This window comes from Astyanax mexicanus, chromosome 12 (assembly GCF_023375975.1).
Source record: "Astyanax mexicanus isolate ESR-SI-001 chromosome 12, AstMex3_surface, whole genome shotgun sequence".
NCBI lineage: Eukaryota > Metazoa > Chordata > Actinopteri > Characiformes > Acestrorhamphidae > Astyanax > Astyanax mexicanus.
In genome coordinates this window covers 6,420,669-6,444,992 of record NC_064419.1, presented here as the reverse complement: position 1 = coordinate 6,444,992, position 24,324 = coordinate 6,420,669, and the positions used below count along the sequence as shown (strand labels likewise).

Sequence of the window (24,324 nt, the reverse complement as noted above, 5' to 3'; positions counted from 1 at the left end):
TGTGTGTCTGTGCAGCAAGCAAGCGGTTAATGCGTAACTACTATGGTAATAATTGCAAAGAATAATGAGAGGAAAAAAAAAAAGAAAAACTAAATTTAAAACAAACAAAAAAAAACCCTTGAAATTTAACACTGCATTAGAATGTTCTCTGAGAAACATTTCAACCATCTTCCTTTTTTCGCCATCGCGTCAACCTCCTAACAGAGAGGAAACAGCATGCTTTAAAAACAAGAAATTACACAGAGAAACTTTTTAATACAATTATAAACCAACAAACAACAAAACGAAAAAAAAAAAAAAAAAGAGTGATCCATAGTGATAGTGATGATTCTGAACGGGAGCGGGCACGATAACGATAAACCAGTTTAGATGTCACCCATTAATGTGTCGGAGTTCAGCGCAATATGATTTTTTTTTTCCATTTATCTCTGAACGACACCCCAGACAGCGCTTCAGAGTGTTTTGGCATTTCATAGTTGATAGTACTATTATTATTATCAAAAGATTGCATAACTGCAAAGCATTTACATGGCTTTTCACCCCTTTGAACAGAAACAATGACGAGCAGGAACCCAAGATCCCCTCGGAAGAACCTCGCTGTCACGCCTGAGGCCAGACTTACCCTTGCTAACAGTTTTAGCATTGGCAAAATTAAAATTAATAATAAAAAATAAAAAATTAAAACATTCTCAAAGACTGGTCGAGGTGTGTGTATTGCACCAGTCGCGCCATGGTATTCGTTATTAAGAGGCTCGGGTAAATCTGGCTCTCTGATTGGTGAGTAATGAACCAAAGCAACTTAAGTGGTACACAAACAATAGAATTCACAAGAGAACAAACACGTCAAAAACGAAGAGAAAAAAGAAACAGAACCTTGTGGTAAAAAAAAACGTAGGAGAAACCTCAGAGTTTTCACTTCGGAAAGGGAAGGGACAAAAAAAAGGAAAGAGTAAACCGAAGTGGTAAAAAACGATCAGGCACTGCTCGTTGAAGATGTTTCAGGTTATTTTTTGGTATCTACTACTACTTATACTTCCTACTATTCTCATGTAAATACTTTCACTGCTTTGCTGTCACCTGCTGGTTTCTTGAGGAACTCAAATGAAAGTAACTGGAGACTAAAAACTAACAAAAACAAATGATCTACACCAAAATCACTAAGTTACACCACAATCATGGCACACACTTTTTCCACCTAGTAGTTGGATGGATAAATCCAGGGTTTGCATAAGAAAAATTGCATCACCAGCTTCATTAGCAACAGTTTACATTAAAAGATTGAGCCAAAATCACCTAAAATAAGTGTAATAAAGCGTGTCTGAAAACTGGCTTGTACAGAAATTAAGTTTAAACACCTGGGATAAGCTCTATTTAGAGACCTACAGGCTAACAGGAGCCACTAACAAGTGCTGCTAACTAGCTAGCAGTGAACTAGCTAGCAGTTAACTAGCTAGCGGTGAACTAGCTAGCAGTTAACTTGCTTAAAACTTGAGACTGTGTTTTGTCACAAAAGTATCCTCAGAAAATGTATTCTTGGCTTATTTACTGTAAGAAACGTGTCATAAAAAAAAGTGCTGCCTAGTAGTTTAGCACTGTGACCAAACATGAGCTAACCACTAAGCTAGCTAGTTACTTAGCTAGTTAGCATCAACACAAAACTAGCAAGAAATGCTAAGAATGTCTAAATGCTTAAATAAATGCCCAAGCTGGTTAAGTTTGAGTTTGATTTTAAGTTTGAGTTTAATGGTTTAGCTGGTCAACAAGCCTGGTCAGCTTGACCAAGCAAACCAACCAGTATGACCAAGTAGCTAACCATGAGCTAATTAATCTAGCATCAACAAAATGCTAGCATGGTTTAAAAAATCTCAGTTAAAGCTGAAGGAGAATCATGTGAAACACTGAAGATGATCATGAGAATTATGTGAGCGTGTCCTAGCTTTAAATACTTTTTAATACATTTTATACTAAAATGTAGGACTTAATTGACAGAGTTAGAGGATTTTACTGTTGGTGATGTTATTAGTAGTTTGAATCATAGTACATTTAGATTACTTGACTGTCAGATTACTTGACTGAAGAATATTGTTTTGTTCAGTTTTAGTAAGTTTTATAACTTTTTTATAATTTTTATAAGTGTTACAGATTGTTCTCAAAGTATATTCAAAATATATTTCAGTGATATAATAATTCTGATCTGACAAACAACTGGCAAAGGTTCTACTAATCCACATTTATATGTCTGCTGTATTGTTTGCACTATAAGGTACATTTAAAATTTTCAGTTTGACTCGTATGACTTGTCTGAATCGTCTAAAATGTTTTTTTTTACGAATTACACTTTTGTTTACTTAACTTAACTTAGCTTAGCGTAGCTTAGCTTTATAGGACTCACCATCCCGTGGCAAGAACTGCTGAATTAGAAGGAACACTTGCCTTACTAGAGTTGCTTAGAAAAGAACCTTATGTATAAAAATAGACCATTTATTGATAGTGTATCTTATTAGCCAGTGCACCTTATAGTGCAAAAAATATAATACTTATTTTAGCGTTGTTATTCTGGTATCATTGTGTGTCCACACTTTATAGTACTGTATTAAATTTAAACTCAAAACTCTAAGCAATCACAAAGTAACTAAATGACATTATATAGCATGATATATATGAAAAACACTGTAAAATTTATTTAGGTTGAGCCCTAATATTAGTGTATTTTATATTTTTAAACAGTTTGAAAAGTCATAAGAACATTAGGGAGCCAGCAGCCTGTTCAGAGCCAGTCTCTAACCTAACTAAGATCAGTTCAGCAAGTTCAGGAGACGGATGTTGAACTCTAAACTGAGTCTAAAAAAAAGTAAAGCTGCCTTTCTTTAATCTCTGTGAGTGAGGATTGTACCGATTTCCTCTAAAAGGCCTTTCTGAGAGCAGATTATCCCAGGTGTTTTGCCAGCACACGCTGAGCTTTATCCAACTGATAATTTCAGTATTAGCTGTGCTGTTTTAAAATGAGCTGAGCTGAATGGCGAAGTGTTTGAACCATGGACAAAAAAACTACTGGCATAAAAAAAGGAAAACAAATGTAAAATGGTAAAAAAGTAGAGACCAAATCCCAGAGATTCGGCCCTGAAGAAATTTGTTCAGCCCTTACATACGAGGAAAGGGAACATAGTACAAAGAACTTGCACAGAGGTTTGCTGTTTCACTTACATCATAGTACCATAAGATTAAACTCATCCAGACCATGGAAGGGTAGAAAATAGAAAAAAAAAAAACAACAAGAACAAGAACACTCGACTAAAACTCTAAAGAGACTCGCTAGCTTGAGTCTGGTAATCTTACTAAATTATCTTCAGCAAGAGGCTGAACTGCAGGCCAAGAAAATAAAGAAAGAAATACTTTTTTTAATGGGTAGAAGAAAATGTGGAATACACTCGGCATTTCATGCCTATTACCCTCAGTTTAGCTACACACGACTTACTTTAAAAGTGCAAATACTCGCCATATGCCTCGTCCCTATCTCACCCCTCATTCTCTGATGCTTATAGTGCATATGTATGCATACTATATTAATATAATACAGTACTAATCCTACTCTCTTTCGAACACTGAGACGTTTACCATCGGGGGGGAAACACAGCATATCAAATCACGCACAGGGTCAAACGATACGCCATTGCACATCCAGACGACAAGCAGAGCAGTGCATTCAAGAGCTGAACTCCATTGACATTCAATACTGGGCTAAGACTGGAAAAAGGCACTCTGATCAGAGTGGGGATTGCTAGCTTGAACTGAATAACTGAATCATTCCTGCTAATCACAATTTCCTCTGCTTGTTCTCACCAACTGCATCAACTTCACCACAACTGCACCATTCGCTACTAAACAACACATTCCACGCACTGAAACGAGACTTGGCGTAGTCGGCAGGATCACCAACAAACTAGAATGCCTCTCAAAACTCAACACACTGAAAAAAAATAATTGGCGTAGTCGGCAGGATAACCAATCCACCATAACTCCTCTCGAAACATGATATAGAATAGGGCCTAGTTGTACGATTGGTGTACAACAATTAAGTTGACGCTGATGGACAACATTAAAAAGAAAATGCAATTAAAGCAGCTATTTTATCTCTCCTTCTATCTCGTATTCTCATAGTCTCTTTCCATCATTATAAGGTTGACCAACAGAAATATTTCTAAAGGAACTTTTAAAAAATAAAAAAGGACATTTTTGTTTATCAATAGCAAAATATCTAGTGCAATCTTTTAAACGAAAAGGAAAGTGTTTTAAGATCTTCCAAGCATGCGTGAAGAATGTTCTAATGAATCTAAACAAATCCAAACAAATTCAGGAGAAGGAAAAAAACGGGAGGGTGATGAAGATTATTCGGAATTCGCGCAACCCCTCCTTTTTTAATAAGTGGACTGGTTTAAAATGACAACAAGTGAGGCTGAAATTACAGGAGTCCAGGCCGAAAGAAGCCTGAAGCCAGTCAGCTACCCTCTCAGGAAAGGCTAACGATCGCGGTGCAGAGCTCGCACCGACAACAGCAGATCCTTTAGAAGGAAGGTTTTACATTTTTTACATTTTCGTGGCTTTGCCACAAGCTTATGACAACTAAAACCCGAACACACAAACATACACATATAGTTTCTCATACAAAAAGACATTTTTATGTACATTTTTGCCTTTTACTTTTTGCTTTCCTCATTCTACCAGATACATGGTAAGCATTTATACACAAGATAATGTGTTCAAAATGTAACATTTCAACATTTTTATGCATAACAATCGTAATTACTGTTCTATAAAAATATTAGTCAAGGGTTTTGAAATAAAATATCACTTTTTTTGCGCTTTTTGCTTGTTTTTTTGTTGTTTTATTTCGATTTTGTTGTTTTTTTTCTTAAACATGCACCAGCTCAAATGCATCATCAAAAGGTTATAGTAAGTTCAACCCTCACCTGTGACCACTTTAAAAATGACAGACTGGGGTGGCATCAAATCTGCAAATCAGCTCTTACCGAGCGCTCCTGTCTGGCACAAAAAGAAAACGAGCGTGAACAGGAAGAACAGGAAGAATAGAAAGAAGAAGAAGAAGCAGACGCCGTGCTCACAGACCTTTCTACAGGGTCTTTTAGGCTGGCATCGGGCTACTGACCCCTAAGGGTGGCCGGCTGTGGCCTGGCCTGGCTGGCAGCTATACATAGGTGGGTGTGGAGCAGTGCAAATCTTCACAGGACTGGTGGTGGGCTGGAGACATCTGACCCAGGATTTTAATAAGCTTGCATGCTTTTTTTTAGGCTGGTTTTAACAACTTAAAACAACTGTGTGGTCGAGTGTGGCTTTGGCAATATAATGGGCATAATGGACCTTCCCTTATTCTGAGTATTCCAGTTTTACACTGGACACTGTGTGGTCAGTATACTGTAGATGATTATAGATAAAATGAGTCTAAACAATAAGTATAAATGTGCTTCAGAGGGTTCCTTATGTGCCAAATGCCATAGAAGAGAGGTAATTTCATTTAAAGGTAAACCGTGGTTCCAGTATCTGGACCTGGACCTGTAACTGATAAACTATTGAGAACTATTTCATATTGATGGAGTGTTGAGCAGTATTCTTTGTTTAAAAACTGCTTAAGTGTAAATAAAATTGGTTCTTCTATAGCAGAGGCCTGTAAATCTTAACCTTAAATCCAGTTTCCAGTCCTGGTTTCCAGAGACTGATCCCTGATAGGTGTGACACTACAAGGCCAATCGATTATGTTTGCTGTTTCATTGATTTCCAATCATTACAAACCTTAAAAAGAGGACTGACTGCACTATGTGTAACTTTTGACACCTTTTACACTTTTAATCTTGGAATTTAATCTAACCTTATCTTAACAGCCAAAGTTTTATTTCAGGTCATTTTTGCTAGCTTTGCTAGTCATGTGACTAAACTGTGACCAATCAATCAATGAGAAAAGTTAGCTGAGGCTAGTTAAGCTGGTTAACCAGCTTAGCTCCTGACCAGTATAGGATATAATTTTATTTAAATTGAATGGTTTAGCTGTACTATGCCAGACCAATCAATGATCACAAATAATGCATTATTTTTGCAAATAATGGACATAATATCTGCCATATCTCAACTAAACCACTGTTCTGTAGCATCCCTAAAATAACCCTTTATAGCACCTTTATATTTATGTGTGAAGCATTAGGTATATTATGGCGTACTGGTGTTTTATGTATTATGTAGTGCTTGCTGAACTGGGAATTTGAACCCAAAATCCACACTCCCTCCTTCCTCAGGATCAGACCCCTGTCCCACCACCTGCTCTGTTAAAAAAAAGTAAAATTGCTTGCTGAATGACAGCACTTTTGTTATCGGTGTGAATTATGTGGGTTTTAACGGAATGCCTTTAGTTACAGCACTCCTAACCTGCCAGGCCGGCGGCCGGGGTTTGTAAACCATCAGCGCCAGAACCTTCACCACAGCACCACGGCATTATGGCACCATCCGTCCAAAACCTCCACTTCTGCTCGTTCCACTTCTTTCTTTTTATAATTATCTAGCTACCAGCGTTGCAATACGCATTGCAGGAACAGTACTATACACTGCATCACAAACTAGAACATGGCCTTTAGTGACCCTGCTAATAAAAAAAGAAAAAAAAAGAAAACTACACAGTCTCTGTTCTTTTTCAGCACACTCCCATTACCCATTACACTACGCAATTATAAATTACCTTACCTACACTCTAACTACTAAAGGAAGAAAGAAATAATGATGCAGAAAAGAAAGAAAGTCTAAGTCTATCAAAGCATTCAGAAGAATCGAAATGAATCGCTTTCTAACAAGGTCAAGTCACCACTTTTCCAACACGTTCAGACAGATCCAGAACAGACTGGGAGGAAAACTCTCTGATTATTTTGATGGGTCATTTAAGGAAGACGATTATTTATCCCCAACTTTTTAACAACAACAAAAAAAAAACACGAATACATAAATGGCAAATTCAGCGTATGGTATCAAAGGACTGAATTAAAAAAAGTTATGGGGAATATTCATAAATCACAAATCTGAACATTCAAGACTATGGATGGTTGCCAACTTTACTCTGAGAAACTGACCTTTCAATCATAAAGTCCCTCAAAACCTAGTGTTTGAAATTTTCAGCTGATACTGATTAAACTGTTTTAAACAGGCAAGGTAAGTTGGATGACCAACCTGACCAAGCTCCACTGCCAAACTAGACCAAGCAAAACCACCAGTATGGCCAAATTTGGTCATGGTAGTTGACCAGCATGACCAGCAAAACCGAAATGCTTTTGACAATCAAAATCTGGTGGTCAATCTCATTTCACATCTCACTGTAGCACTCCCAGTGCTGTCTTCCCAAAGCATCCCAGTTTACTTAGATTTTAGATTTTAAAATGTCAGCTGCTCTCCTTTACTCTATTTCTCTATGGGTAAAGTCACTATTTAGATGTTCAGTGTAAATAAAATTATGCTTTGAATTTGCATGATTCAGTCACGTTGTTTGATTAGCACATTCATTTGAATAGTTTAAATGGAAGATGTGCTAGTGGCATATAGAATCTTTAGTTTAATTTCTTTAATTTAGCCTTCAAAGACAATTTGGGGTGTGGGGTGTGGTTGGGCTCCAGCTACCCTCTTTGCTTCATTGTTGGGGTTATTATACGCACTGGTGGAGCACTGTTCACTCTCTTGGTGTTGGGTTGAATGAGGGAAAAGGGCCTCCACTAGTGGGCTGCTTGCCATATTAAGTGAAACTGCTTGTAGGGCCACTAAAAATGATCTCAACTGGGTGTTGCACTGGTGGAGCACTGTTCACTAGAGGGGCTAGAGGGGGAAAAATTATCTCAAGGGTAAGAGTTTGGACTATGTTTAGGGTTTATATTGTTGATTAAGCTGATTGGTAATTGATGATGACTAGTTTAAAGCAAAAATCAGCAGTAAAATTGTAAAAAAAAAATTGTATGGAACGAAATCATGCAAATTCAAAGTGCCATTATTATTTTTTTTCCACTGTAAATATGTAACAGAGTCGAACGTCCTGAAGTTAAGACCCAAAGCTGTGTCAACACATTTTTCCACTTCAGCGCTTCCCTCTGCTCCGAGAGCAGGTCCCGACACCGTCAGCACTAATCTTCCCAATTCCTCCTGATTACGAGCCTTGATCCGCACTGCCAGGGCGGGGCCGAACTTCCCGAGCGTGAAAGGGTGCTATTCATTCACATTTCTGACTTTTTTTTTCCTGTTTCTGGCTTCTCGTTCTCACATCTGCTCTGCTCAAACACTTCACTCTAAGCTACATTCAGTCTAAACGGTTCAACAAAAAAAAAGGACAGATTAATGATGTGGGTGAGGGACCGAACTGCGATCGTCTGAGAACGGGCATTGTTAGCCGATGCAGAGAGAAAAAGAACAGAAAACGAAATGGAGTGAAAATGGAGGGAAAAACGCAGCAAAAGATTTCATGCAATGAAAAGATGACTATCATACTGTACTTATAAAAGGTTGGGGGTTGGGGTTTGAGGGTTTGAGGGTGAGGGGTTGTGTGGAGGGGGGTTTAGGAGATAAGCCAATCTCACCCGTCTCAGTCTAAAGTTATCTATTAGTCCTAATCGGATAATGACAAGCAATCAAACATGCAGCAATTTTTTTTTTCCACAATTTTTTTTCGTAACATCTTTTAGCGACACTCAGATACATAAAAAAGAAATGAATGTACAATTCTTCAATCATGTATTATTATTGTTCTTAACTAAAGGCAAGGCACATAATGTGTTATATATATATATTATATTATAGAAAACGTCGTGCAAAGTTGAAGGGGGGCGGAGGGGTAAAATTCGAAAACCAATGTCGTACAAATGTCGTAAAAACCCATCTGTTTCCAATGCTCTCATTCCTGCTTGGGGGTGGGGTTCGGGAAGGGGAGGAGTTGTCCTAAAAGGAGATGGGGGAGGGGAGAGGGTGGGGTTTAGCTTCAGAGCTCGTACTAAGAGTATCTGCCATGCGCCCATGTCAGCGGAACGGTGGTCATTTGAGCTTAATTCTTGTATTATTTATTTTTATTTCCGTTAAAAGCACCATGCAGTTATTATATATATATAAAATCCATATATATAGATTTTCAATATAGTTTCCATATAGTCAGCACCTTGAACGCAGGTCGTTTGTAAGTATTGTATGTATTCCGGGTCTCGGACTGAACAGAACTGGTATGCAAAGCTTAGATTAGAGATTTAGAGCGGAGTTGCGGAGTTGTGCGGAGAAGTGGGAGATAAAGGAAGGTATAAGAGATAAAGGTGGGCGGGGCAAACTGTTAGTGAGGAATCCTCACTAACAGGTCTGTTAATGTCGCTGTAGACTCTGCTGAGCTTTAATATGCTTTGATATGTGTTGGCTTAGTTGTTGGTCGTTGGGGTTTAGGAGGGGGTTTATGTGGGGATGCGTTTGCATTTGCTTCCAGTTTTGGATGGGAAAGGGGGCGGGGTTTATGCGGGCGTGGCTGCTTTGGGCTTTGCTATACCACTCTGTTCGTTCACCTTCGTGCTCTACCTGTCCAACTCCACAATATCCCACTCTGTCGAGGGTGACGATGGGGCCAGTTCAAAGCAGATTAAATAATAATAATAATAATAATATTTAGTAGTAATAATAATAATTAGAATCATAAAAAGGCTTAAAAAAAACCCAACCCAAAATCAAATAAACCTCTTTTGCAATGTCTTAGGCACTTTTCATGGCTTTTTGTGATTATTTTGGGTTCGGTAGCGGAGTCTTTATTAAGCCCTGATGTTTCAATTGAACACAAGTCGACACGTCTCAGAGTGCAGCGAAGCCCGTTCTGTCGGGGAAAATAAAATAAAAACACAAATAAAAAATGAATAAATCAGACGCTAACCAGCAAAAAGGGACCTGGAGCTGTACATACAGGTGTTAGCCTTGTACACCGCTGGTTCATGGGCATTCTACATGTCTACATATAAAGAATTCTGGAAAAACAGAGGCCTTCCCAGGTGGGAACTATCGATCAAAACTATCGTTCACATTCTCCTCGGTTTTTATCAAAATCTAAAAAAACAAAATTTTAACAATCAGAACCTCCAACCTTCCAAGAGATCCTTAAGCTCTTGTTAGGAGATGCATTCATACATGTGTGTGTATGAATACGTAGGTATGTATGCATGTGTGTATTTGTGTATATATGTGTATGTGTTTGTGTCTGTAGAGAGAGAGAGAGAGAGAGAGAGAGAGAGAGAGAGAGAGCACACTGTTAAACTGATGGGAATCCACTCAAACATTACACACACACACACATACTACAAGTGGAAGCACGGCGTGCAAATGGAGCGCGACAGGCCGCGTTTTTTGTTCTGATCTGATCAGAGTCGACACTCGCGCACCCTTCTACAAGAAACAGAGAAAGAAAAAGTGGAAACAAAGAAGAGTCAATTTCTACAAATAAACAATCCTAAAACACCCTAAAAACTCTGGCTTGCAGCATTTCATATGATTAGGCCCAAAACAAAAAAATGCAACCAAAAAAAAAAAAAAAGGAAAAAAATTGAAAAATTGAAAGTAGTGCAATGCCTGTAATTTCCAATGCAGTTTCAACAAATGACACAAAATTTTAATAATAAGAAAAAAAACGTCTATTCTCTACACCCAAATATCCAAATACTGTCATGTAATGACAGAACTACTCTATTGTCCTACTCCCTTTCTCTCGTCACTATGTAAGATGTAAAATAGAAGTCTTACTTTTAGTCTTAATCTACACCAATCGAAGAACATATTCTGTGTGTAAGTACGTTTGTCAAAACTGGGATGGATAAGGAGCTTTAAATGTGTTTGAATTGCAACAACACACACATACACACACTACCACACACACACATACAATTATACACTGTCACATATATACACTATATGGGCTAAAGGTGTATTGGGACGGGGGTGTTGATTTCCATACTATTAGCTGAGGTATTCCACCATTAGCTGAGTGATTATTATTACAAATAAGAAGCGTTTAGGAGCCACAGCAACTCAAGCAGAGCATGGTGTTCAATACTCTGGTGATCAGCGACTGCACACCTGTTAGAAGTGCAAAAAGTGGACTGACTCCACACTAATGATTATGGGTTTAGGTTGGTCTTTCAAAGTCTTTGTAAAAGCTCTTGTAGGTATAATTTGGTAATCTGTAGGTGTCCCATTACTTTTGTCCATATAGTGTACACATGTACATACAGCCCACACATACAGCAGACGTGAGGGTTCTCTTCAGCATCAAGACAGAAGGTCTTGATCCTATATGTCCGCCCAACACTTAGTGTATCCATCAACATCCGTTAACAACATACATCCCTAATGTGTGTGAATGTGCATACGTAAGTGCAAATATGTGTGTTTGTGTGTTTGTGTGTGTGTGTATGTAAATGAAAGCATGCAAATGTCAAATCTGCAGGCTCGCTGCGACCCAAAGCACCGCAGACGTACCACAAACATGGTTTCATCCAAAAAATTAAGGCTTCCACTGAGAAGTGGAACAAATGGCGGAGAATGTGATTAAAAAAAAAAAAAAAAAAAAAACGAAAAAGAAAGAGAAACATGATTGTCGATAATTCGAAATGAAGCCTTTTTTTCCTTTTGTCAGATATTTGAAGGGAACACTAGACTCAAGAGAGGTCTTCGACCCCTCATGTTGCCCCCTAAAACCTCGGCCCACATTCAAAATACCCCCCAATAACAAAAAAAGAGAGAGAAAAAAAAAAAAAAAAAAAAACGAAACAAAAACAGAACAACAGGGCCATCTTCACCTCCAGCGGTGCAAAAGTTCAAACGCTCTCTCTCTCTTACTCTCCTCCCTGTTTGTTCAGAAACAAATAAAGGATACTTATTTTGCATATATGAGGAAGCAGCACCTGTAGCAAAGGGAGAGGGCGGGGCAAAAGGGGCAGGATAGGGGCGGGGCATGGGGCGTTCCAGGAGGGAAGCAAAGGCGGGCTTAGTTTTTGAAAATTTTTCATCACGTGTCTTTTTTTCTCTCCATCCTCTGCCCCGTAGTTCAGTGTGTGTCTGCCCCCAAACAACATCCTCTCCTCTCCTGTCGTCTCGTCTCCTTTTGTCTTGTCATGTCTTGTCTCGTCTTGCGCCTCGCATCCATAGTCTTTCAAGCTCAGTCTGTCTTTCCTCGTTCTCTCCAGACGTTCCGTCCCCCGACGTCCGTCTCCAAAAAAAGTGTACTGAAGTATCTTATATATCTTTATGCATATATAAATATATGTGTGCATATATGTCCATACATCCACACATATACTGTATATATATACAAATACTGCATATATATCTGTTTTCCCTCTTGCATCTTGTTCACAATCTTTTGTTTTAGTTTTCGTAATTCCACAAAAAGAGATTTGTATTCATGTCAGATCCGTGTCCACGCCCCCCTCGGGTGTATCCGCTGTGTCCGAATCAGTTCCCCAGATACCAGGACTGCAGACAGAAAAATAGAGAGAGAGAGAGAGAGAGAGGAAAAGAGAGAGAGTTAGCTCTTCTTTATATTTTATACAAATATTTAAAAAGTACAATAATTATTGATCCTTATAAAAAAACTTACATTATGTTACATAAAAAAAAAAAAATTGGTCCAAAAGTAATAACAATTATTTAATTTCATTTTTTAAAGGTTATAGAGGTTAAAGAAAACTTTCTGAAGTTAAGGATATACTAGTATTAGGACTAGGATAGGATTATACAAGTGCATCTCAAAAAACTAGAACATCATTGAAAAGTTACTTTATTTCAGTAATTCAGTTTAAAATTTAAAACTCATATATTATATAGCTGTATTACACACAGAGTGATCTATTTTAAGCATTTTTTCCTTTATAGTTGATTAGTATGGCTTACAGCCAATGAAAACCCAGAAATCAGTGTCTCAGAAAAAAATGTATATGTTATATTGGAAGTGTGTGCAGTGTGCCAAGTACTGCTGAAAAATGAAATCCGCATCTAAGTTGTCAGCAGAGGGAAGCATGAAGTGCTGTAAGATTTTCCGGGAAAACAAAACTGCACTGGACTTGATATATGTCCAGTGCAGTGTTTTCCCGTAATTATATATATATATATATATATATATATATATATATATATATATATATATATATATATATATATATATATATATATCATTATATTATTATATTATAGCAAAAATGTATATTATACATTGTATATATTATAATATATATTATATATAATATATATATAATTTTAGTTAAAGGAAGGGTGTGCTACAAAATAGAATGTACAGATGAAATTAAAATATAAAAGAAGACATTTTAACCAGTTTTTTCTTTTACCTAGAAGTTGCCATGGTGAAGATACAAGGTTTCTGATCTATTTCATATTATACACTAATATTAGCACACAATAATAATCCCATAACATTCTATTTAGGATTATGCTTTATTAATTGTCATGCAGTCCTGACAAATCTCTCTCTACTAAAAATAAAAGATAAATCATCAGATTTCCATCTGCTCCGTTTTCTCTTCAGAATGTTCTGTTCTTGTTCACAGCAGGAATCTGTCACATTCGTTCTCTCAGAGCTGAAACTACAATTCTATAAATACAGCTTTATAAATGCGTTTAGCTTGGCACTGATGTACAGCTGCAGAAAAATCATTTTCTAAGTGCAGAAGAATCCTATTTAAGTGAGTAAAATATGACTTAAACTCCAAAATCATAAAAAAACACCAAAGGCTTACGAATTCTTTTTAAAATGTGTTTTAAAAGAGCAAAAAAGAAAAGCAAAAGCTATTTTACTTCTACTTCTTACATTTTCACACAATTGTCTAAACTTTCTACTCCTTACATTTTAAAAATAGCCTCGTTACTCCCATTACATTTTAACTAGTTTTCATTCCGGCTTCTCATCATTCAATAAAAACCCTGCTGCAATAAAAACTCTGCTTCTGCTGCTGATGCAGGATTGGCGAGCAGCATCACAGTGCGTTCGAAGGAAAGTGCAGCGATTTGGTCCCGATACATCAGCTCACAGACGCAGCCTTGTGCTGATCAACATCACCCTTTGGAGTGATGTGTGGAGAATGCGCCATCTACCTACCCAGAGAGAGAGAGAGATCAAGGCCAATTGTGCTCTCTCAGCCGATGGCAAGCTACATGAACAGGATTCGAAACAGAGATCTCATGATCATAGTGGTTTGCCCTAATGTTGCATTTTTATCACCCTTTTACCCATTTAATACCTTTATTGTATAAAAATAGCCTCGTTACTGCTGTTTTATTTCAGCGTGTTTTCATTCATGCTTCTAATCATTCAAAAAATAACTATCTAGATAAATCTCTCCTTCCAGAGCATCAGGGTAAATCTGATTCTGGTTGTATGTAGAGAAGTATAAACATATACCATTCTGACATCCCATTGGTTTATATTCAAAAACTGGACAAACTGGACATACTGGATTGTTTTTTATACTAATCAATCCGTATTACAGAAGGAGTGTGTGTACAGGAGTGTGTATGAAAGTATTAGATGTGTGTCACAGCTCTAAATTATGCAGAACCACAGCGAATCAGCAGCCAGAACACAACGTAATGACTTGTGCTTTCCAAACTCGCAGCAATCAGTGTCTTCTGCCCCAGTGGACTCCCTGTGCTGCAGATAACGCTTTAGCTTCGGAGGGAACGCAGCTATTAAACATAATACGGCCTAAAGAGCGCAGCGAGGGCCAGCGCGAGGCGGCCCAGCGGGCCCCGGACCAAAGCTTTTAAAAACATAATAGGATTTTGGCTCTCGTTCGCTTGCGCTCCGCCGAAGCCTTTTTAAAATTTGACAGGCTTTAAAAAACGGCAGCCATTCACGGCCCGAGTGCCCGGTTCAACATTTTCCACCGAGGCCTGAGTGAGTTAACAGCGCTCCAGCAGACGTCTTTAACTACACTCAATTGCACTGATTTAATAAAGCTAAAAAGAGGGGAAAGAGCCTGAGAGATCCCGGCGCCTCCGATCCCGGCGCTTACAAACATCTGGCTGATCACTCCGGAGTGAACACTCAGAACTCAGCTTCACTGGCTGTACATACACACTGTACAGGGCCATCTCAAAAAATTTGAATATCTTTGAAAAGTCACTTTATTTCAGTAATTCAGTTAAAAATGTGAAACTCATATATTATATAGATGTATTACACACAGAATTATCTAATTTATGCATTTATTTATTTTATTATTGATGATTATGGCTTACAGCCAATGAAAACCCAAAAATCAGTGTATCAGAAAATTTGAATATTATATAAGAGCAAGTGTCCTGCTGGAAAATGAAATCCGCATCTCCATAAAAGTTGTCAGTAGCAGAAAAGAGCATGAAGGGCTGTAAGATTTTGTGGGAAAACAAAACTGCACTGACTTTAGACTTGATAATAAAACACAGTGGATCAACACCAGCAGATGACATGTCTCTCCAAACCATCACTGATCATCAGTAAATTTTACATTTCATTTGTAAATCAAGGAATTAGAGTCTGGAGGAAGAGTGGAGAGACACACAATCCAAACTGCTTGAGGTCTAGTGTGAAGTTTCCACCAATCAGTGATGGTTTGGATAAAGAGACATGACATCTGCTGGTGTTGATCCACTGTGTTTTATTATCAAGTCCAAAGTCAGTTCAGTGTATTCCCACAAAATCTTAAATCACTTCATGTTTCCCTCTGCTACTGACAACTTTTATGAAGATGCGGATTTCATTTTCCAATGAAACATTCCTTTCAGACAGCTTCCTCTTACAGCGTCCACAGTTAGTCCTGTTGGATGTGGTTGGTCCTTCTTGGTGGTATACTGACATTACCCTGGATACCGTGGCTCTTGATGCATCACAAAGACTTGCTGTCTTGGTCACAGATGCTCCAGCAAGATGTGCACCAACAATTTGTCCTCTTTTGAACTCTGGTATTTCACCCATAATGTTCAAAAGAGGACAAATTGCAATATTTTGAGAAAAACTGTGCTCTCACCCTGCTAATTGAACCTTCACACTGCAATAATGTGCAATTAATGAAGATTGGCCACCAGGCTGCTCCAATTTAGCCATGAAACCTCCCACACTAAAATTACAGGTGTTTCAGTTTCAATGTCCAACCCCTGTACAAGTCAATACATTTTAATAGGTTAAGGAACGATGGTCAGTCAATGCATCATTTATGATGAAACTGGCTCTCATCGGGAACATCCCAGGAAAGGAAGAGGAAGAGGATAGTTAGAGAGGAAGTTAACAGCGTCCCAGAGAAGAAGCACTTAAATGCTTTTTGGAGTATTTTGGTTTGTTTAACACTTTTAAGAGTTAAACATGATCCCTTATGATACCTTCATAGTCGGGTTGACAATTTTTGTCACATATTTATTTGACTGCTACTGTATCTTTGCTTTGAAGAATCCAAAGCTGCTGGCCATTTCAATTCTGAGTCCAGCAGAGGGAGCTGTACTCCTGCACCAGTGAGCCTCTGGAACTGACTGGCCGTTTCCCAGTAACTGAGAGCACAGCAGTGTCTCCTGGCTGGCCTTCTTCTGTGGGTTTCTTGCTTAAGGTGGGTTTCTGCCCAGTGGTGCTTCTTCTACTACTTTGGAAATTGGAAAAATATTGATTCTAAAACTAAACATCCTCTGGGCTTCTCAGAACATACAGACCATCAAATTCTCACAGCTATGTTCCAACATCTAATATCAAGCCTTGCCAGAGGAGTAAAGAGGGGTGAACTCCCTGTTCTAGATGGTTAGTATGTGTTATTCGGTAACAAAGGTGGTTGCAGTGGTGTTGTTAAGTGGTTGCCAGGTGGCAATTTACAGCTGCTATTTGTTTTATATAAGGCTGCTAGGTGGTTGCTACAGTCTTTCTTAGTTGTTGCTGTGGAACCTATCTGGTTTCAACTGGTTTCTGATACACTTATACCAGCACAACACACACACTTAACAACACATTAACCACCAAAATTCTAGTGCAGGTTGCCAGGTTGTCACACAGTGGCAAGCGACAAGTCTTACTCTGTAGCTAATCAGTGAATATATATATATATATATATCTATGTTCCGTCTCTATTACGCTAGTGCTGGTGGTAAATTATCCAGCTATGGTTAGCTTACCTTACTGAAGCCTAGTGATTACCTGTTCAGCATAAAAATAGACAGATTGCTCGTTTCCATGGCGGTATCATACTGTTTGCATGCTGTTGTATGTGTACCTGGCAAACTTGAGTGTGGAAATGGGGCTGGGGAAATGGTGGTGGGCCGATTCGAAGGTCACAAGCCACACAGATTTCCTTGAGGTACCACACAGTTCAAATAAGAAAATACTGTCTGAAGCTCTGCTGCCAATAGCTGCAAGTTTTCTTATTATCTGATGATACATGCTGGTCATGTTATGAGTTACAACAGAAAATATAATCCTAAATGGTTCTTTAAGTTGGCTTAATGTCTACATTTCTACAGCGTACAGCTAAATATATCCACTGCAACATTTACAGTATAAGTTTTAGCCTTTTATTCGCTTTCAACAGAACTCTGTGTATCTTGGACTTAAAGGCACTTCCATTTTTTTTCCGCCCATTCCATTATTTTGCAACGCGCAAAATTCCTCTTTGTTAAACAGAGGGAGCAGAATTTACTGCTGCACATTAAAGCCAAATGATGTGCTCTGGATAAAATCTGGAGTCAAATGACTCCCCTCTATCTCCCTTTATGGCCTCATGCCCACCGTTTATTCTGGAACCTCCAGCGCATGCCAGCTGCTAAAGAGATCCGTTTTATTCGCATCAAAGGCACTGATTCCCCCAGAACAGCCTCTCGAACCGCGCCTGTCCGGCAGGACGGAGAGCAGAGATTAACTGTGGTCAGGACTCGACTCCAAGCGAAATATTTAGATTTCTATAAAGGCTGGAGGTTTTGTCTCGGGGACAGGTGGTTGAAGTTAAGAAAACATGAAGCTGAGACATGGGTGTGGTCAAAGCGCAGGATGGGGAGGGCGGGTTATTAGGCCACGAGGGAAAAACTAACGACAATCTTTCCCTCTAATTAAACGCTTTGGGGGGAGTCTGAAGCCAAGGCTGGAATACGAGTCTCCTCAGAAACAAAGATCATCACTGATGAGAGAAGAAAACGTAACAGAATCAGATCTGGAGGAGCTCTATAAACTGCTAAACTGCTAAAAATGAGGGAGATATTTCTAGAACTGTGAACAAGTGCAGATCATTCTAGAACTGTGTAAATGAGTGAAGGACATTCTACAACTGTAAATGATTGGAGGACATTCTAGACTAGTTATTGAGTGGTAGACATTCTGGAACTGTGAATGAGTGGAGGACATTCTGGACTGTGAATGAGTGGAGGACATTCTGGAACTGTGAATGAGTGGATGACATTTTGGAACTATGAATCAGTGCAGAACATTCTAGAACGCTCATTCTCTAAATGAGTCGAAGACATACTAAAACTGTAAATAGGTGGAAGACATTCTAGAACTGTGAATTAGTGGAGGACATTCTAGAATAGTTATTGAGTGCAAAACATTCTAGCACTGTGAATGAATGAAAGACAATCTAGATTAGTTATCAAGTGGAGGACTTTCTAGAACTGTGAATGAGTGTAGGTCATTCTAGAATTGAGAACAAGGTAAAAACATTCTAGAACTGTGAATGAGTAGAACTGTGAACATAGGAAGATCATTTTAGAACTGTGAACGAAGGCAGATCATTCTAGAACTGTGAACAGATACAGACAACTGTGAACTGTGAATGAGTGCAGATCATTCTAGAATGATGAAGGAGTGCAGATCATTTTAGAACTGTGAACGAGTGCAGATCATTCTAGAACTGTGAACGAGATCAGATTATTTTAGAACTGTGAACGAGTGCAGATCATTCTAGAACTGTAAACGAGAGCAGATTATTTTAGAACTGTGAACGAGTGCAGATCATTCTAGAACTGTAAACGAGAGCAGATCATTTTAGAACTGTGAACAGGTACTGACCACTCTAGAACTGTTCATGAGTGCAGATCATTCTAGAACTGTGAACAGGTACAGACCACTCTAGAACTGTGATTGAGTGCGGATCATTCTAGAACAATGAAGGAGAGCGGATCATTCTAGAACAATGAAGGAGAGCAGATCATTCTAGAACTGCGAGTGGATGTAGATCATTCTAGAACTGTAAACAAGTGCAGATCATTCTAGAACTGTGAACAAGTGCAGATAATTCTAAATCGATGAAGGAGTGCATATCATTCTAGAACTGTGAACGAGAGCAGATAATTCTAGAACTGTGAACGTAGGCAGATCATTCTAGAACTGCAAGTGGATACAGATCATTCTAGAACTGTGAACGAGTGCAGATCGTTCTAGAACTGTGAACGAGTGCAGATTATTCTAGAACTGTGAACGAGTGCAGACAATCTAGAACTGTGAATGAGTGCAGATCATTCTAGAACTGTGAACAGATGCAGACCATTCTAGAACGGTGAACAAGGGTAGAACGTTCTAGAACTGTAAATGAGGGAACATTATTCTAGACCTGTGAATGAGTGGAAGACATTCCAGAACTGTGTGAATAAGTTGAGAAAAGTTTAGAACTGTGAGTGAGTTGAGGACATTCTAGAAAAGTCATGTAAAGTGAGCAAATGCTGAGTGGCGCCAACTCCACACTAATTTTGATGGGTTTTGAATGATCTGTTAAAAAATATTGACATAATAGATCTAATATCTTTTATGTCAGGATCCACTAAGTGTTCTGGTTATGACTTCAATTCAACACGGGATGTCCCAGTCTAACTACTATATTTCAAGATTCTTTTGCATTTTGCAGAGAAATGTATGATCATTGTATTTTACTGTGTAAATAAACATGATACACTGTATAACATGAGTCTATTTGTATCTCAGACCTGATGAATCAATCCCCGCTCATGCAGACAGCACTTTCCATCAGTCTGGTCTGAGCGGTGTGAATTATCTCGGCCTGGTGGACTTTTTTATTCCCTGTTCTCAAGTTCAAGTTCATCGCACCATTACATCATGTCTGGTTTCCCCTAACAACCAGACTGCTCTGGACGTGACCATCCCGGACGGAGCACGCGCTTTACCGTCTCTTTAACCCCACCCCCCATGTCCCTTTTTCACCTTTCACTTTTTTTTTTTTTTTGCTCCTCCTCAGCCCTCCAGAGCTGACCACAGCCACTAAACCTGCCACTGGACAAATGCGTCTGGACTGAGTGGAGTGTGGCAGGTTCTATAAGCAGCCAATATACATATCTGCAGTACACTAGTAAAGTTTCAGCTATAGATTCCATGCACACTCACCCACACACACTCACACACTTCACTACCCCATGCCTCAGCGAGGTGCACTTTTTATAGAGCAGTGAGCACTGCAATGCAGCAGGAGCGGTAGCAGCATGTAGCTAAACCCCCTGGTCCAGAACTGCACACTGCACTGCTGATACACTGATTAACACTGTGCTCTCACTTTACCTCACTGTACCTCACTTTATCTTAATCAGCTAAACAGCCGCACTGGAATTAAATGAGCATCCCAGACACACACTGTACATCCTTTTAGCATCCAATCCAGAACCAATCAGTTCAGAACCAGCTCCAAGTATTTTAAAAAAGGTAACTTTACAGAAGACACTTTTGTGCATGGTGCTCCTGCATGACTAAGATAGAACTGGGCAGCTGACTGCTGACTGTTGTCAGGGTTTTAATCAGTCAGTGGCGCACCAAGATAAAATACACACCAGAAATTGACCTCACTTCCAGACCACCACGTCTATTAGTGTAGATATATTCCAAACCTTTGAGCATCGCAACGCACCTTGTGCAGGGTGTACTTTAGGGCCCTATATGTTATTACTATGTAATCTATCACTGTGTAATTAATTACTAATTGTGAACAAATACTGTATATTTGTAACAACAAACTTTTTAATAGTCCGGTGGAATCAAGATGATGCCCCCACATACACATGGAATGGTAAGAGGCCGTCGTGCTGATGCTGTTCAGCAGTAATTCTGGAGCTGCTCTGTTTTTGAGGGATTGTAATCTGGGATGTTATACAGAAGCTGAGTAAGCAAATAAAAAAACCTGCGCGACTCCCTGATCTCAGCTGAAGTGAAACTGAAGCTCCAGAAGAATCGATAGGTCCTGAGTTCTGAGCACCCACCCCCCCCCCCCCCCTCAAGCCGCGCTTTATGAATGTGTTTTAACTGAGAGCAGGGAACCGTGTGTGGCTCCTCTCGACTCAGCGCTGTCTGATGTGTGGAGGTGGAGTGTGTGTTCAACGCAGAGAGAGAGAATACACTCCTCTGATCCATAATTCAACACAGAGGTGTAGCTCCTGTGTCTCAAACAAGGCCAGACTACTGTAGCACAGCCAGCACCACAATACGAGAGAAAATTCACCCACATTTTACATTTCACAAAATTTCAAACAATGTGATTAATATTTAACTTTTTTCAATGTATAATAAATTAAGTTTTTAGTGTGTGTAGTGGCATCAAGGGAAAGATGGGAGCTTGGATGGATTAGGTGCAGAAATGGGATAAACCCATTAATGTTCATCTAAAAGTCGATTATTTATTCAAGAATACTAATTTAATATTTTTGGTGGGAAGAAAACTGTACAAGATCCAAAATTAGATTCCAATAAAATAGCAAACTTTCCAATAAAATCAATTTACAGAAAGACATTCTAAAAAAAAGAAAGTATGCAAAGTACTGCTTTCCAGAACAAACTTTAAATAAAATGTTGATCCAAAATCAAGTTAAAATATAAAAAAAAAAATTCATACCCCAAATAAATCCAATAAAATTTAGGCACCAAATCACTTTTTGGTAAAATTTCAATCCAGAATAAAGTGTCAATAAAATATGAAACCAAATAAATTTTCAATGCAGTAAAAGTTCCAATACATTTAGATTTAGAATAGAATAGAAGTTCAAATTCAATTGTAATACCAAATGAAGTGCCATTAAAATATATGGAATATCCAGAATTAAATTCCAATAAGACTTTAATCCCCTTCTTTAACATTTTGGAATAAAGCAGTAATACATTTTGTATCCATAATAAAATTCTAATAAAATTAATATCAAGAATGAAGTTAAATAAAGTTCTGTGTGATGATTCAGTACCTGAGCCTGATACAGACTAGCAGGGTCTCGAGAGGCGATTCCTACGAAGGAGCGGTTGGCAGGTGGTGTCCCGGGAGCAGAGTATGCTGAAAGAGAAAGAGAGAGAAAGAAATGATGATTATCAGCACAGTGGTCAGCATTGTCTGGGTCTTCAGCATATATAATCAATGTGTTACAATATATTGTTCAAGATTTACTCTAAATTAACACAGTATTACACATATGAACATATTTGGCATTTTAAGGCGCACTTAAAATCCTTTTTGAATTTTTTTTTAGCAGAGAGCCGTATAATCCCTGCGCCTTATGTATGAATTCTACCAGTCAGGTATTAAGGAGCAATAAAGCCACTCCACTGAAGTACAGAGTTATAAGGGTGAATTTTCAGTGAAGTTTCTCCAGCACTAAGTCTGGGTGCAGCAGCTTTAGCTTTAGCATTAGCATTAGCCGCTAACCACAGCGATAGCTCTTTCGCTGTTCAGAGGTGAGTATATTGGACTACTGTCGTCTGCATGTTTACCCAGTTAAAAAAAGCTACATGAGACGTGAAACTTTTATTCTTCTAAAGACTAAGCTTTAATTAATATTTAATAAAAATAAAATTTATTTATATAAGAGATGTCAATAGATGTCAATTTTCTGAAAATATTAATTATAAATTTTAAGTTTTAGTGTTGGTATTTCCTTTCACAGTATTTTTGGAAGAGTGACAAAAAAAATTGAGTAGGAAAATGTAGAAATGTAGGAAAAGAAGGCTAGCTCAGTATTTAATATTTTATATCAATGAAATTTAAAAAGAAATCGACCTTCTGAACGCTCTGATGCTGTGTCCGTGTTGAATAAATAAATAAAATTGGCAAAACCTTATCAGGCTGTATAAAAAGACATTTTTAATGAGTATTAATTAATGAGACATGCATATGTACATCTAAATCAGTTTATCTGATTCTGCTATTTATAGGTTTATGTTTGAGTAAAATTAACATTTTTGTTTTATTCTAAAAACTACAAACAACATTTCTCCCAAATTCCAAATAGAGCATTTATTTGCAGAAAATGAGAAATGTCTGAAATAACAAAAAAGATACTGAGCTTTTAGAGCTTTCTAATGCAAAGAAAACAAGTTCATATTTATAACGTTTTAATTAAATTTTAGTTCAGAAATCAATATTTGGTGGAATAACCCTGATTTTTAATCACAGTTTTCATGCATCTTGGCATCATGTTCTCCTCCTCCACAAGTCTTGCACACTGCTTTTGGATAACTTAATGCCTGCTTTCCTGGTGCAAAAATTCAAGCAGTTCAGCTTGGTTTGATGGCTTGTTTCATATAGTTTCCAGACTTAGAAAAGAGGGCGCTGTAATACTGCTGACCCAGCTGTGAGAACAATTTCATTGTATTGTACGTTGTATAACGCCATAATGGCATTATACCGAAGATTCATTCACTTCATTATTCTAAAGAAGCCCATGTTTTTTATCGCGAAACAACAGAAAACCTGAATTAGATTTTAGATTTACTTAAACGTAAGTAAAGAAAGTAGAGGGTCTCAAGCACACTCTGTGATTAAACCCTTCAGACGGTGTTTTGCGAGAGCTCTCTGACAGTGAACAGAGCTAAACGCCCGCATGCGTTCTCCCCGTGTAACAATATCTCGTTATACAAATCCAGCGCCTCGCTAATGAAAACACGGCGTAATGTCTTCTAATCCGAGCCGGCTGGCTGAGCTGAGTAATTAAAAAGGCAGCCGTGTTTATCCGGGCCTCTCGCAGGGAATCCCGCACTAACACAGCTTTTATAAAACTGTCGGAATGATCATTAAATCTGAACTCTCAGGCGTTCCTTTTATTCACAGATCTGGAGGAGAAAAAAAAGAGCCGGCTAAAACCTACGCATTCATTCACATCAAACCGAGCACATCGGGAATCCATAACTATTAAGCGGCGTCTCAGCTGAGCGAGCAGGCAGACGCTCTAATCGTATTTGGGTGAGATGAGGAGACCACACACCGGAGGATTGATCATAGCTGCTGCTGCTGCTGCGGCGCAGGCCCGGCCCGGCCCGGCGCAGGCCCAGCTCTCCTCAGCAATTCT

At 38.5% G+C, this 24,324-nt stretch overlaps 1 protein-coding gene across 2 annotated transcripts in view; it reads right to left on the bottom strand.

The window, feature by feature from the left end:
• Positions 1–488: 488 nt before the first annotated feature.
• The window catches only part of nfic (nuclear factor I/C), a 200,365-nt gene continuing 176,529 nt past the window's right edge, over positions 489–24,324 (bottom strand). For both annotated transcript variants that reach the window (XM_022670218.2, XM_022670219.2), the window contains 2 exons: positions 22,231–22,316; positions 489–12,519 (listed from right to left, as the gene is read on the bottom strand). In XM_022670218.2, coding sequence (XP_022525939.2) covers positions 12,499–12,519; positions 22,231–22,316 — 107 coding nt within the window. In that variant the 3' untranslated portion in view covers positions 489–12,498. The remainder of the gene's footprint in view (positions 12,520–22,230; positions 22,317–24,324) is intronic.